The 14,047-nt window shown below is 47.4% G+C and overlaps 1 protein-coding gene across 1 annotated transcript in view; it reads right to left on the bottom strand.

Moving 5' to 3' along the window:
- Positions 1-12,926, bottom strand: part of GPAT3 (glycerol-3-phosphate acyltransferase 3) — a 32,137-nt gene extending 19,211 nt beyond the window's left edge. Inside the window, exon 1 of the mRNA XM_019553306.1 lies at positions 12,728-12,926. Within this exon, the coding sequence (XP_019408851.1) occupies positions 12,728-12,871 (144 nt within the window). The 5' untranslated portion in view covers positions 12,872-12,926. The remainder of the gene's footprint in view (positions 1-12,727) is intronic.
- Between the last annotated feature and the right edge of the window lie 1,121 nt (positions 12,927-14,047).

Here is a 14,047-nt window from a genome sequence, read left to right as displayed (position 1 = left end):
GGTCTTATGACCCCTCCCACCCCCAGTGCTCCTTCCTGCCCATGGCAGGGAGTCAGACTCGATGATCTGTCTAGGTCCCTTCCAACTCATTGATTCTATGATTCACCTGCTGCAGTTATAGGCTTGCAGACACCCATTGTTGCCGCATCACACTAGCAACAGAGATTACAGTAACATCATGACATATTAATTTTTCTCTTGTAATTTCCTGTGCTTTGATGCAAAGTAAAGACATAAGAAGGGATCTAAGCATACTATTGAATAGAGGGCACCTGCTTTGAACAAGAGTGAGCTTCTGTGCTGCAGACTCAAGGGCCAGATCCAGATATGCAGACACAGTTTTGGTGCTGCAAACATCTTTGCAGTGCCAGAAAGGACATGAGTTGCACATTAATCTGTGCACAGCACAGCTAATTTACAGCACTGGGGCAAAATTTGCTACCTGGTACCAAAAAAACAACCCTGAAATAAAAGCAGTGCAGAGCATGACAAAGTGGCATGCACCAAGACAAATTCAGAGACAGCAGAGCAAGCAGCCCATGGCTGTCAGCTCCCACATCTCCACCGGCTGCAGTGCCCCTGCACTGAGGCACCCTGTGTCGCAGCCAGCCACTCACAGGCTGGCTGAGGCACAGGGTGCCTTGAGATGGGGAAGCAGGCAGCAATGAGCTAGCTGCTCCCTTGTCTCCATATGCCTCAGTGTGGGGCGCTGAGGCATGTAGACCCCCTGTGCTGAAGCACACTGCGCCCCAGCCAGCCATAAAGCAGCTGGCTGGAATACAGTGTGCCTCAAGACAAGAGAACAGCCAGCCCAGGGCTGCCTGCTCCTCTGTCTCCATGTGCCTGAACGCAGGTGCTCTGCCACTCCATGTGTTGCAGGGGGTGGGGAGGGGCTGGCTGGGGCACAGGTTGCCTCAGTGCAGGGCTAGCTGGCAGGCAGCCTATGTGCTGAGGCACCTTGTGCCCTGGCAAGCCAGGGAGCAGCATGTGGAGACAGAGCAGGCAACACAGGGCTGCCTACTCCCCAGTCTTCACATGCTACTGAGCTCAGGGCTACCTGCTTCCCCCACCTTGAGGCATGCTGCAACCCAGCCAGCCACTCTGACTAGGGCACAGGGAGCCTCAGAGCAGCAGATCCACAGCACACAGATAGGGGAGCAGGCAGCCCTGGGCTTAGGTTGAAGGGACACAGCACTGAGGCACACAGAGACAAGGGAGCAGCCAGCCCAGGCCTTCTTACTCCACTGTCTCCAGGCACCCTGAGCCCTAGGCAGGGCACAAAATGCCACAGTGCAGGGCCTCCACAGTATGCAGAGACAAAGAAGCAGACAGGCCAGGGCTGCCTGCTCTCCCCATCTCCACATGCCATTCCCCAACTCGCCAAGTAGCCAGGTGCCTTAGTGCAGGAGCTGCCTGCCGGCTCTGTGCCCCAGCCAGACTTCTCCAAAGCACATGGAGCAAGACAATGTGTCACAATGCAAAAAGAATGGGCAGCAGCATGCATTGCGGCACATACGCCCCTGCTTATATGGACGTGACCATACAGTCCAATCAGCCTCTCCAACAGCCACTCAGAAATACTCTGTGGCAAGTGGATAACAGCGAGAGGAACAGATGTTTGTGTTCTTGGAAAGGGGGAAGATAGTAAACGCAAGCGATCTACCTTACCTACTTCTTTCCAGAGTTCCATTTCCTCAGTGAGGATTCGTTCTTTTGTACCTTCCCACTTTCTAAGGGTAAAATCCAGAGATTTCAGAACACCCACCTACTGCACAAAGCTTAAATTATTGTAACACTCCAAGGCACAGTGTTAGTGGTGTGTAGCATTCCTGAACTTAGTGATCCAAAAATCAGACAGCCAATAAAGCGCAAGTGTAGTTACCATCTTAGCTCTGCAGAGTTTCCAATTCAAAGTGCTGTGTCCCCTCAACCTAAGCTCATCTGCAGGTTATAAAGATTTCAGGAAATCATCAGGCCTACAAAAGACCTCAAGTGATAAAATAATCCACATCATAAATACATTTTAATGATTATTCACTGTAAGAAAAAGGTTCTTTTCTACTTCTAGCTTTAGTTCTACGTACTGGTTATTTTGTGCCTTAGCCTGCAAAGGTAAAGGGCATTCTGTAAGAAACTGACCTAAACCAGTACTGCAAGGCAGAGGCTCACCTATATAAAGCTGCATTTTAGAATTCTAGCCCTGAAACACCTTGGCTGTGAGTGATTACTGAACATCACACAGTAGGTCACACACACAAAAGAGAGAGCACTTAGCTACCTGCAAAACAGAGGTGCCAGGGAAAAAAGACAAAAGGCAGCTTTATTTGACAGTACCTGATTTTAAAGTACTGGACATTTAAGAATTAAGTCACCTTCCTCTGTCTAAGAGAACAGAAGAGTTTGTTATAGAAGCTTGGAGTACTGCAATCCATATAAAAAACAAGCCAATGAGGAATATTTAAATAGATGACATAGGTTATTCAGATTCTGTCTTTTTTCAGTCAGTACAGCAAGCAAGTCCTTGTCATTTCATGGAACCAAACTAGCCTTGCAAAAAGCCAATTGCGATCAGGATCTGAGATAACACTGTGCAGGCCAGTAGGAGGTGCTCCTGCGCTGAGCCACCCACCTCATTGCACCCAACCACCTTTCAGGCTCTGAGTGCCCCCCGGCGGTGCCTCATATCTGACCGACCCCCTTCCTGGAGCACATCCGCTAGCCTGGGGGTACTGTTGCCACCACCCAGGGACAGGCTTGATCCTGACACTGTGTGCCCTGGGAAATACAGGCCTAGTAGCCCTAAAGGGTACTTGACTCACTTCAAGAACTTGGGGTGCTTCCCTCAGTCGAAAGTCCAAGTAGTAGTCTCCCTGATTCAGCTGAACCAAGGGGACCCCAAGGCATAATCCAGACCCACTCCCAATAAGTCTCCCACACTAGATACAAAGGAGAATTTTATTGGTTATAAAGGAGTAGGGTTAGAATGTGGTACAGAGTTGAGTACTATAGATAAATCCCATAGAGCAAACAGGGTGGCTGGGGTAGCTTTGATTACGCATCTGAGTTACCGCAAATTATATATCTAGTTAGATCTCAGCTAGCTTACTCACAAGTACCATCCAGAAGCAAGCAGAGATTCCCTCTGGAGGCAGGCAGTTCAGTGATCATGGGTTTCCAGAGATACCAAGTTTCAGATGGTCCAGCTCTTCTCTGAGTTTTCATCATGGCTACTCCCCCTCCTCCTGGGCAGTCCTTAACTTATATAGCCCTTATGACCTCATTTACCTGGTCCAATGAAGGGCAGCACCTGTTGGCTGCCAGCCAACCAATTTGAAATGCATCACTGGCTGCTGGGCAGACTGGCATAGCTCAAAATAGGAAGCCCAAGCCCCTCACCCAGGTATGTGATGCCAGTCACATAGGCAGAGGGAGCAGGTTTCTCCCCTCCCTCAGGAACATATCCAACTCAGGTTACAACTCAGGGTTACCTCAAGAGCCCACAGGATGCCCGCCCTTTGTAGTGACCATGTTAACCAAATTGTCACAGAGTTTTTTGGGGAGAACATACCAATCCCACGGAAAGGGTGTAATATGGAAGATCCAGAATTAACCCTTTGAAGTAGCTGTAAAACACCATGCAGGAAAAGTCATGGAGTCCAAGCTGAAATTATGGGATGCCTGTACATGAGTACAAAGGCTGCTCTGATGCTCTGACATGCTGTAATTGCAGTGCAGACTCAATCGAGTCTGCTGGAGCATGGTAATTACTGTACTCCAACCAGCCTCGTGTATCAGTGTCCCCATACTTCAAAATGCCAATAGGGGTGCTTTAACTAAAGCTCATTAAACAAGCTTTAGTTCAAGTGCCCCCGTCACCATTCTGAAGTGCAGGGACACTGATGCACAAGATGCTGTGGCACTTTAATTAAAGAAGTTCTCAGAGCTACTCTAAAGTGCTGCCCGCCACCCCGCCTCCAGAGCACATGTAAAAGTGCCCACAGTGTGTGGACAGTGCTCCAACACTGCAACCATGATAGAGAATTCAAAATCCTACAAGAGGGCCAAAACCAAAAGGCATGCAGGGCTCAAAGCTAGGGCCCACAAAATTACCCTGAAATTGCAAGTACAGTGTCAGAACACCATAAGCTAAGACAGTACCCAGAATCTGGAAAGATATGCAAGAACTGTAACGTTTGCATAACTTTGTAGCTACCAGCCAAGAAAGCACAAAACAACAGCATTGCCCATAGGAATTCATAAGAGCCATAGACAGTGGTTGCAAAAGAAGGCAGACTACAGCCTGACAGTAAGGGAGACATTTTGTTAGTATTAGCCAAAGCTAGTGCACAAGTCAATGCTGCTTTTTGGACAATAAAGCCACAGGTAGCAAATGGTAACAGAACAAAAATCAAAACTTAGTGGCACACTTATTCCACTAAGGGAGAGTGTAAAGTAATGTAGGGACAAGAACAACTGGCAGAGAGAGAGAGGTCATTTACAAAACAGTACTGGGGAAAGTACCCCTTATTAAAAATGTGTTAAGCCCCTGGTTTTAAATAAGGTGATGCCCAGCACGAAGCCCAGTGAGGAAGTGTCCAAGGATCCCCTTACGAGTAGGGGTGCACCAATAGAGATTTTCTTGGCCGATACAGACAATCAATTATTCACCAGGCATATTGGCCAATACTGAGCTCATAACTGATTTACAGGAGCACAGGCAGGCAGTGTGGAGAGCAGTGCCCTGCAGGAAAGTCTGAGGAAGGGAAGGAGTGGGGGGAGGGAAGGGGCATGGGGCAGCAGATTGAGGCCCCCACAGGGAAGAAAGAAGTGGAGCAGGGACTGGAGGCACTGCCCAGCCTGGGCAGTGAATAGGAAGCTGGAGCCAAGGTGGGGAGCAAGACAGAGTGACAGGCGGCTCATCCAAGGGATCAGTGTCCCAGCATTTAAAAATGGTGGGAGCAGTGTTTGAACTAGAGTTTATCTAATGAGCTTTAGTTCAAGCACTACCACCACCATTTTAAAGCGTGGGGACACATCTAGGAGTGGAACACAGCAGGGTGAGGATGGAGATTGGCTGCCCACTATGGACTCAGGGCTCTCTGCCCTGCTGCCTTTTCCCTGGGAGCTGTGCACTGGCCATAGGAAAAGCCCTCCAAATACAGAAGGTAACTGGAAGACCCCAACCACCCTATATGTGGCCACCATGTATATATGACAATAAAGAATTTTGAAATGATCATGGATATTTCTTTGAAGACTGGGCTGACGTTTGCAGCAAGGAGGTTAGGAATTAAAAAAGGAATTAGGACGGGGGACAGAAACATGTCATTATACCACTATAGTTCGAACACTACAAATGTAGTTCTAGTCCCCCCACTCCAAAAATTACAGAAAGGGCAACAAGGATGACCAGACGCATGGAGAGACTTCCATATGAGGAAACACTAAATAGGCTAAAACTTCACAGCTGAAAAAAAGGCCAACTGGGGGAATAGTAGGTCTAGAGAGGCCTACACAAATCATGAATGGTGTAGACAAAAGTAAAGAGGGATTCACTACTTGGCATTTTTCACAATACTACAACTAGGGAATAAACCATTACATTATTAGGTAGCAGATTTCAAACAAACAAAGAAATCTTATTTTTTCATACAACATATAATTAACTTGTGGAATTCATCACCATAACCACTTGATGGTATAATCAGGTTTAAATGCATGCAGGACTGGTCCACCAGTGGGCATCAAACACGACCATTTAAAGGCTGCAACCTCTCAATACTGGAAGATAGAGGGGGAGAGAGGGAAGGGACAAATCACTCTGGATAGGTCCTGCTTATATACCCTTACCCTTTCCATCAAATCAATGACAGCTTTCCTCTACACCCAAGTAGAGATATGTTGTAAGGACAACTCCTCTGGGGAAAGTCAGTAGAAGAGCACAACGAGAAGTTTCAAACAACTTTAGAAGGGAAAAAAAAAGTTTGAGCTAAAGCAAATGTAAGGTTTTACTTCAGTAACATGAACAGGGAGATGGCATCAGCTTAACTTTGATCAATATGCCTGTCCCAACATACCAGGATTAAGCATGACAGTCCTTGGAATGGTGAACCATTTAGGTACCTAATCTACCTGTTCCAGTGTACAGCTAAATAATGGTCATGGAATGCAACTCTAAGTGTCCAAGAAACTGAGGGAGTCAAAACAGCCCTAGACTTAAGCTACTATGACAATAACAGCGAAATTGGAATTTCCTACAGGTATATCTAACAAAGCTCTGCCACAGTACTCTTACAGTAAAAAATGATGGAAATAAGACTTATACCTCCTGGCTGTTGAGAGATGAATATCAGTACAAATCAAGAGGGAAGTCTGGCCTGAGTCACAGGGAAGCATTTTTATATCTATTTTGGGGGACTCCTGTAGGTGAAGCTTACCGTAAGCCACTGACCACTAGCCCTCTTTTAGCCATAGCCAACACCTCTAGCCCCAGCTCTGAGAATACCAAGGCTGAACTTTTGACAAACCTTCTAGAGAAGGTCATAAGCCACCAAGTCTCTTCCAAGTTTGTTCATTTTGCAATATATACATACATCCATAGATAAAGAGCAATAAAGCAAAGCCCAGACACCAGTTAGGTCAACCAATCTGTTAAAAGCCTTCTTCAGTGCAAGATGAAGAAGTGTAGACTGTCTGTCAGAGCTACTGCAGAATAAAACCCTACAGAAAGAAGTTCATACTCTCTGCCTAGGGTGGCCTGACAGCATACTCCCAACCCCATCACCAATGAAAGGGAGACTGCTCAACAGTAGGCAAGATTTTGGTTGGGGACCCTACTGTAGAAATGTTGTAAGGTGTGAGAAAGAAGAGTGAAAAGAGCCACACGAGGGACATTCAGGAACTGACAAATCCAAGGGCCAAATGTTTTAAGCTAGCCTCAACTGGATGTTAGAGGAGCTGTAGAGACCTGGAACACAGAGGCCAAATCAAGCAAGAAAGGCCATTTTTCTCCAAAACCCAGAAGGAAGGAAGGTAGCAAGCACCAACTCATCAACAGGATCTCAGATACAGAACCACCACAGCAAGACACCCGGCAGAATCATCACTGCCAACAGGAGACTTGCAAGTCCACAAAACACCACAGAGCAGACTTGCTTAGCAGTGTTAGGAGGCTCTTTAAAATTCATTTGAAATTCAGCAGTAGGTTAATTGTTACTTATTTTTAGCTGGGAAAGGACACATCTTTAAGAGCCAGCAGCATAAGCCATTTGGAACTGGTTATGCCAAGACTCATGTTACATAATGTCAGTAAAATCAGAACAAGAGGAACAGTGAATACAGCAGATTTCAGGGCCAAGGAATATGACAAGATTTATGACTGCACCCTCCATAAGGAATTTTTCCTATACAGATATACCCAAACCCCTTACGTAGCTTAAGAGAAGTTTCAGTAGATTTGAGCTTTGTTATTCTCTTGCTGCAAATCAGGTTTGTTGAAAAGTTTGTGTTGGTTTTTTGCTCTTTTCCAAGCTCTTCCTCACCTCAACATCATTTTTAAAAAATGTTAATAACAGAACTGCTCAGCACCTGTTTTGCCACTACTATCCAGCAACAATCCTGCCCTTACTTTATGTAATACTGCCCTGCTTTTACAGAAGACTGTCTTCATTGTCGCAGTCTTCCCAGACAGGCAGCTGGTTCTGTCTATCTCACATTCAGCTGGTTCTACCCTCCTGACCCCAAAGACTTTGTGAGTCATCACTCTGAGCGCACAAAACACAACCCACATCCTTTGTTCCTAGCTACACCCACCTTGCATTTTTAGTACAGTTAACAAATATCAGTTTTACAGGACAAGGGCAGGTTCACTTGAATGTTCACACACTTTTCAGCCTGATCTTTGTTATCTGCAAATCTTACCAATAACTGTTCAGTTTTCAGCTGGCTCACTGATCAAAATATTGGATAGCACAGGCCAAGAAAAGCTAGAAACCCGCCTTCTGGCTTATGATTTTGTTTCATTACCTGATTCTGAGTCCGATTTCAAAATTATTATTGGACAACAACAACTCTAGCTGTGTGGTTTCCAGTCATGCATCTGTAGAACATTTAAGTACATTGTATCAGTCACCTTGTCAATTTAGCGCAAGATCTTAAAAAAAGGGATCAAATTTATCAAGACTAGTTTTCTATGCTGACTGACATAGCTTATGCTGCCAGCCATTTGAATTTGTGCTGACTGACCAGAAGCCTGGCGCTGGGAGTGCAATTTTGCCTTGCATTGATATCAATTAGTTAACAATACCCTGATTGTCCTATTTTCCATCTCCTCCCCTTTTTACATGCATATTTAACAAGTATTTACATTTCAGTTCCTCCCTTCTATCCTCTATGCTTCCCCCTGAATTTCAGAGTTTCTTCCCATACTTTCCTCAGACAAGCACACTACCCTACTTCAGACTCCCCTAGTTAGATTATGGCCTCACATGGCCCACACTACAAAAAGGTAGCCAGACAGCTGAACATGCATGGTTTCCAAAAGCTAAACAGTGAAGACAGCAAGGCATTTACCTTCACAAGGGGCAATCTAGTGACATTTTACTCAGATAAAAGTAACCACGTCAAATGTAGGGCATTTCAAAGCTAAGCTGAGCAGCTACTCCCACCGAGGCTGCCTCAGCATCACAAGATAAAGCAAGGCAATAAAATGCTAACAAAGCCAGCCTCCTGGGCTAAGTACACAGTCAAAAAACCCCAGGCAGAATCAAGTCAATCTACGCAGCTCTCTAAACCACATAAACTGGACCATTAACAAGCATAATACACATTCACTCATCAATTGGCTATGGCAGGTAGATGCCTGCACTGGCCAAGGCCAGAAAGCAGGGGGCACTCGCACATGCCTCCCAGCTTACCAAGCTGCAAACATCCCTGCCCTGCCTCTTTGCCAACTCCCCGACCTCTCAGCTGCAGGGGTGGGATGGGGACAGGGCGGAGGTGGGAGAATAGACCTTGCTCTGGTCCCCCAACTATGGTCTGCAGTGTGGGGGTGCTGGGGCATTCATAGGCTGATGGAGCTATGCTGCAGTGGGAAACCCCCCACCTTGGGGCCTTTTCCCGCCTCACCTACTGTAGTGACCCTGGCTAGGGGGGCCAGAGCTGGGGTTCTCCCCTCCCACCAAACACCACCCCATGGCTACCAAGCAGGGGGGTGGCGAGAGGGAGGGGCTGGGGCATTCATAGACCCAGAGACCCATGCTGTGGAAGGGACGGACGTTACCAAGTAAGTACTCATCTACTTAATGGGGGATCAGGCTGATGAAATTCTGATGTCACGAACTCTTACAAATGCAGAGAAAAAGCCATGTGCTGACGTGGTAGAGGCACTAACTGAACATTTTTGGGCAAAAAAAAATGCGATTCATGAATGAGCTAGATTCAGGTCTTCCTAAACAAGATCCTTCTGAACCTATGAACAGCTTTATTACAACTTTGCATACATTGGCTGAATTTTTCCAATATGGGGAGCTCAAGGAAAAACTAATTAGGAACTGTTTAGTTGCAGGTCTTCACAATGAAGAGCTCTCACAAAGACTACAGTTGGATTTAACACTCCAGAAGGCTGTCACACAAGCTGGCCAGAGTTAGTTAAGCAGCAACAAAGGGAAATCAGAAGCAATTCCAAGCCCCATCAGGTATCAGCTAATATGGATGCAACACACATTGTCAAGAAACTACAACCAAAAATAAATAGAATTGGCATCCACAACAAGTGAAAGAGAGTGGTCTCACTGGCATCCACAGCAACAATCAAGTGGAAAAGGGGGCCAATACCATCGATGTGGTAAAATCCCTTGACATAGCTATGCTGTGTGTCCTGTTAAAGAAGAGATAATGTTGACAATGTAAAAAGAAAGGTCACAATGCTATATTTTGCCGCTCAACCACAGGACTCCCTGAAGTCACAGAACAGGAGCATTGTGCTGTGTTATTAAAAGAACTTACAGAGTCTTTGTCACACCCAGGAGTCTGGATGACAGAAACAGAGCTCAATGGACAATCAAATCCATCAGGGATTTAGTCATGTTCCACAACAGAGTACGGATACCTTCCACTCTGTGCCAGAAAATCCTGGAGAAGATTCATAAAGCTCATCAGGGTACTAGAAGAAGTCAAGCCAGGGCTCATCAGACAGTTTGGTGATCGTCCATCAGTGATGATGATATACAGAACTGGGTAGTTAGTTGTAAGATTTGTGCTCAACACTGACCAGACCCTGTAGAGCCATGTTTTATGACTGAATTACCAGATTATCCATGACAGATGGTGGGTGCCAACTTACTGACCTGGGAGGGTTCTGTTTACCTTGTTGTTATCAACTATTATTCCAGTTACTTGGAGATGGCAGTTACAGACCACAACAGAGAGGGTTATAATGGTGTTGAAGAGTATATGTGCATGCCATGGCATGTTTTAAGACCAGATAATGGTCCACAATTTTCTGGAGCTGCATTTAAGCAGTTTGCAGCCCAGTATGACTTCAGCATATCACCAGCAGTCTGCATTTACCACATAGCAATGGGGAAGGAGAATGTGCAGTGCAGACGATGAAGAATTTGCTCCAGAAGAATAAAGATCTCTATAAGGTTCTCCTAATACACTGTTCAATACCATTAGAGCATGGATGGAGTCCAGCTGAGTTGCTTCCGAGTCGCTGACTCCATATCAGCCTACCAACTATGACAGGTGGTTCCAAAACTTGTTGATGCACAGGAATTTGATGAGAAAGACAGAATGGAATTCAGTTTAACTGTCCTTTATAACACCAGGCATGCCTCAAGAAATGTCCCTGCTCCTTCCCCATATCAGGAAAGCTTGGATTCCAGATGCAGGAGTACAAAGCACTGTCCTGGCTAGGGCGGACAGCCCTTGTTCATACTGGGTGGAGACACCTAAAGGTCTTCCCCGTAGGAATCGAGAGAATCTCCTTCATATTACACCTGTTTACTACATTAGGTCAGGATGTGCGTCAGTTCCACCAAACAGACTAGATTTGTGAACTTAACTGCTTGAAGTGAAAAGGCTTATTGATGTTTCTGATTTGATTATTCTATTTTTGTAGGGAAGCGAGTGGTAAAGACTCACAGGAGTGATATGCTTGCAACCTCTCCACTCAAGATGATTTTGCAGTTCTTTGAAAATCCTTCAGGTTTCTCGTAAGAAAGGGGGATGTAAGCCTTTCCTGAGGGCTGACACAATTATGTCAACAGGAAGTTGTCAGCCATCCTTCTGCGTGGTTTAGCAGTTGCAATAAAGTCCTTTTGAGAGCAAGAAGTCTCCCTGCCTTTTCCTGAGCAATGAGATAGCACAGGGGCAGGGATCCATTAGCCCCTCACTTGCCCCCATGCCATGGCCCCCATGCCATGGGCTAGGGAGGCTGCCTGACCTCTATGACAGGAGGCGTGGGGCCACTGGCTGGGCTGGAGGCTAGCTGGCCTGGGAGATGGGGGCCTCTAAGCTGCACGGCGTGCGCAACAGCACAGGTATGCCTGGCAGTGCGGCATGAATGTGCCTACATAGCTGCGCACACCACAGAGCTTAGAGGGAAAGCTGGATGGGGGTTTGCAGGGGGCTGCAATGTATCCTGGGATGCCAGGGGACTGAGATCTAACCTGTGTTTGGAGGGGATCTAGGACACAAGTCTGATAACCAGCGTAACCTAAATCAGTTAATTCTGATACTACATCCATCCATCTCAAACCAGTTTCAGTCATTTTTATACCAGTCTACCTGCACTGAACTTCTGTTGTGTAACACGTTTGAACCAACTTCCAATCACTTATACCAGCTCATGTATAACGCTGTCCCTAGGCCAGAAGTAGCTCCCCAAAGCACCAAAACTGGATCACCTCTGAACCTAGATAGAGTGCAGTGTTGGCCTATTATGTCAGCTCAAATAAACTGGGGAGCATACTACTTCAGAACTGTATTCTGTTGGGGGTGTGGGAGCTAGCCTGATGTTTATCTACCTCAGTGGTATCCAACCTTTTAAAGTAGGACGTCACCTTTAGCATTTAAAACCAATCCAAGATCTATCGTGCACAGCTACCACCACCTTCTCCCAGCAGGTAAGTCTGCAGGGAAGGAGGTGGGGGGGGGGCAGATTGAGGCAGATGGAGAAAAAATTATATGGGGGCACTCCCCCCCCCACAGCTAAGTCCCACCTGGCCAGGACCCCACTCAACTTACCCCTGCTCCTGCCTCTGCAGCACCATGGGGGCCTCAGTCTAGTCCCCACCCCTTCTCTCCCCTCTCCTCCCCCACGGACTGATCTGCTGGGTTGGGGTGCCTGCATGCAGGCACTCAGCCCCGCACCCCAGCCTCAGATCAACTCCAAGAGGCTCCGAGATCTACTGGTGGATTGAGATCCATTGTTGATGACCACTAATCTAACTACTGCAGCCAGAGGCATAACATAGGCACACACCCATGTATACCTTGGGCCCGTATCCTCTGAGCCTGCAAGATGGGGGGGAAGGTTCAAACACCTGGAAGGTGGAGAGGATGTGGCCGGGGGGAGGGGTCGACCAGCTGGGACAGGACTGAAGCTGGGGTGCAGGTTCAAACAGCTGACGGGAGGGAATATTCCAACAGCTGGGGAGGGGAGTCAGGGGTGTTTCCAATCCCAGGTGACTGGGGAGGCCGGCCGGGGTGGCTGCCCACTCACCTCCAGGGTCTTGACCAGGACGGTCATGTAGAGCTCGGAGATGCCCAGCGACAGGCCGACGACGGAGGGCAGCAGGATAAGGCCGAGCACCAGGGCGAACCACACGGACAGTGCCGCGGCCACAGCCGCGCCCCACGCCTCCATGGCCCGGCTCTACGACTGCTTCCAAGGGCGGCGGCTCGGCTCGGCGTGGGCGGGGGGAGGAGGAGCGACCTGCTGGCGGCTGAGCGCTGCCCCGCCCCGCCCCCTTGGCCAGCCAGGCCCGGCCCGGCCCGGCCCGGCCCGGCCCAGCCCAGATGTGCGCAGCTGCGTGGTGCCCTTTCAGCCCTGCCTGAGGCCGGCAGCAGGTCACGGGTCTTGGTTTCCTGGTTTGGGGGACGCGTAGTTAGTCGTCACGGCGTCCGCTGAAGCGAGCTTCAGCTCACAAAGGTTGTGATTACACACACACACGTGCTGTAGGGAGATGCATGCACAGATGTGCTATAGACAGAGGTAGGTGTATGTTTGTGTATCTACCTACCTACGGCCGGTGTGTATGCAATTAAGTGTGGAGGGGGTGGAGACAGCGCTCTCCTGAGGTTCCTGCTCCAAACAGGAAGAATCTACTTGCACTGTACAGTGATCATTAGTGTGCACTTAATGCACAGGAAAGTTTTGATGGTTATCAAGATTTTGAACGGCCACATCCTTTTCTGCCCTTTGTCTTCCTAATTTCCAGCTAGGCAAGGTTCTTTGAGTAGATTCAATATCTTTATTAGACCAAATGAGTACTTGGAAAAAAGTTCTTATCAAGCTGTTGGGCACAGTCACCCTTCCTCAGGCATAGGAAGTCTCTGCTGTTCTGAAACCCCAAGGAATGAGAGATGCTAAAAGTGTGGCAAGATGTCAGTGAGACTGTAAATAGGTCCTTTGTCACAGACAGCCTCTTTTCTACCTTGAAAATCTACTGCTGTACTCACCTTTGGCTTTTTCCCCCCTCATTCTCCTCCCCACTTCCCTATTCTACCTGTTTTGTTTTCCTAATTCCCACCTATTTACATTCTCACTGACATCCTGTCACCCTTTTAGCTTCTCTCATTCCTTGGCGTCTCAGAACAGCAGAGACTTCCTATGCCTGAAGAAGGGCATTTGTGCCTGAAAGCCTCCAAAAAACCTTTTTTCCAGACACTCAGTTGGTCCAATAAAAGATATCACATCTATCCAAAGAACGTTGTCTGACAAATGCACACCCTTCAAACACTGAGCATGACCATCAATTAAAAAGCAACAAAGAAATCAAACAAAAATTGTAGGGTACACTTAATACTCAAATTGGTAAGA

Source organism: Crocodylus porosus, unplaced genomic scaffold (genome assembly GCF_001723895.1).
Source record: "Crocodylus porosus isolate Cpor-Errol unplaced genomic scaffold, CroPor_comp1, whole genome shotgun sequence".
NCBI classification, from domain to species: domain Eukaryota; kingdom Metazoa; phylum Chordata; order Crocodylia; family Crocodylidae; genus Crocodylus; species Crocodylus porosus.
The sequence above is the reverse complement of the archived record's forward strand: the minus strand, read 5'-3'. Positions and strand labels throughout refer to the sequence as shown.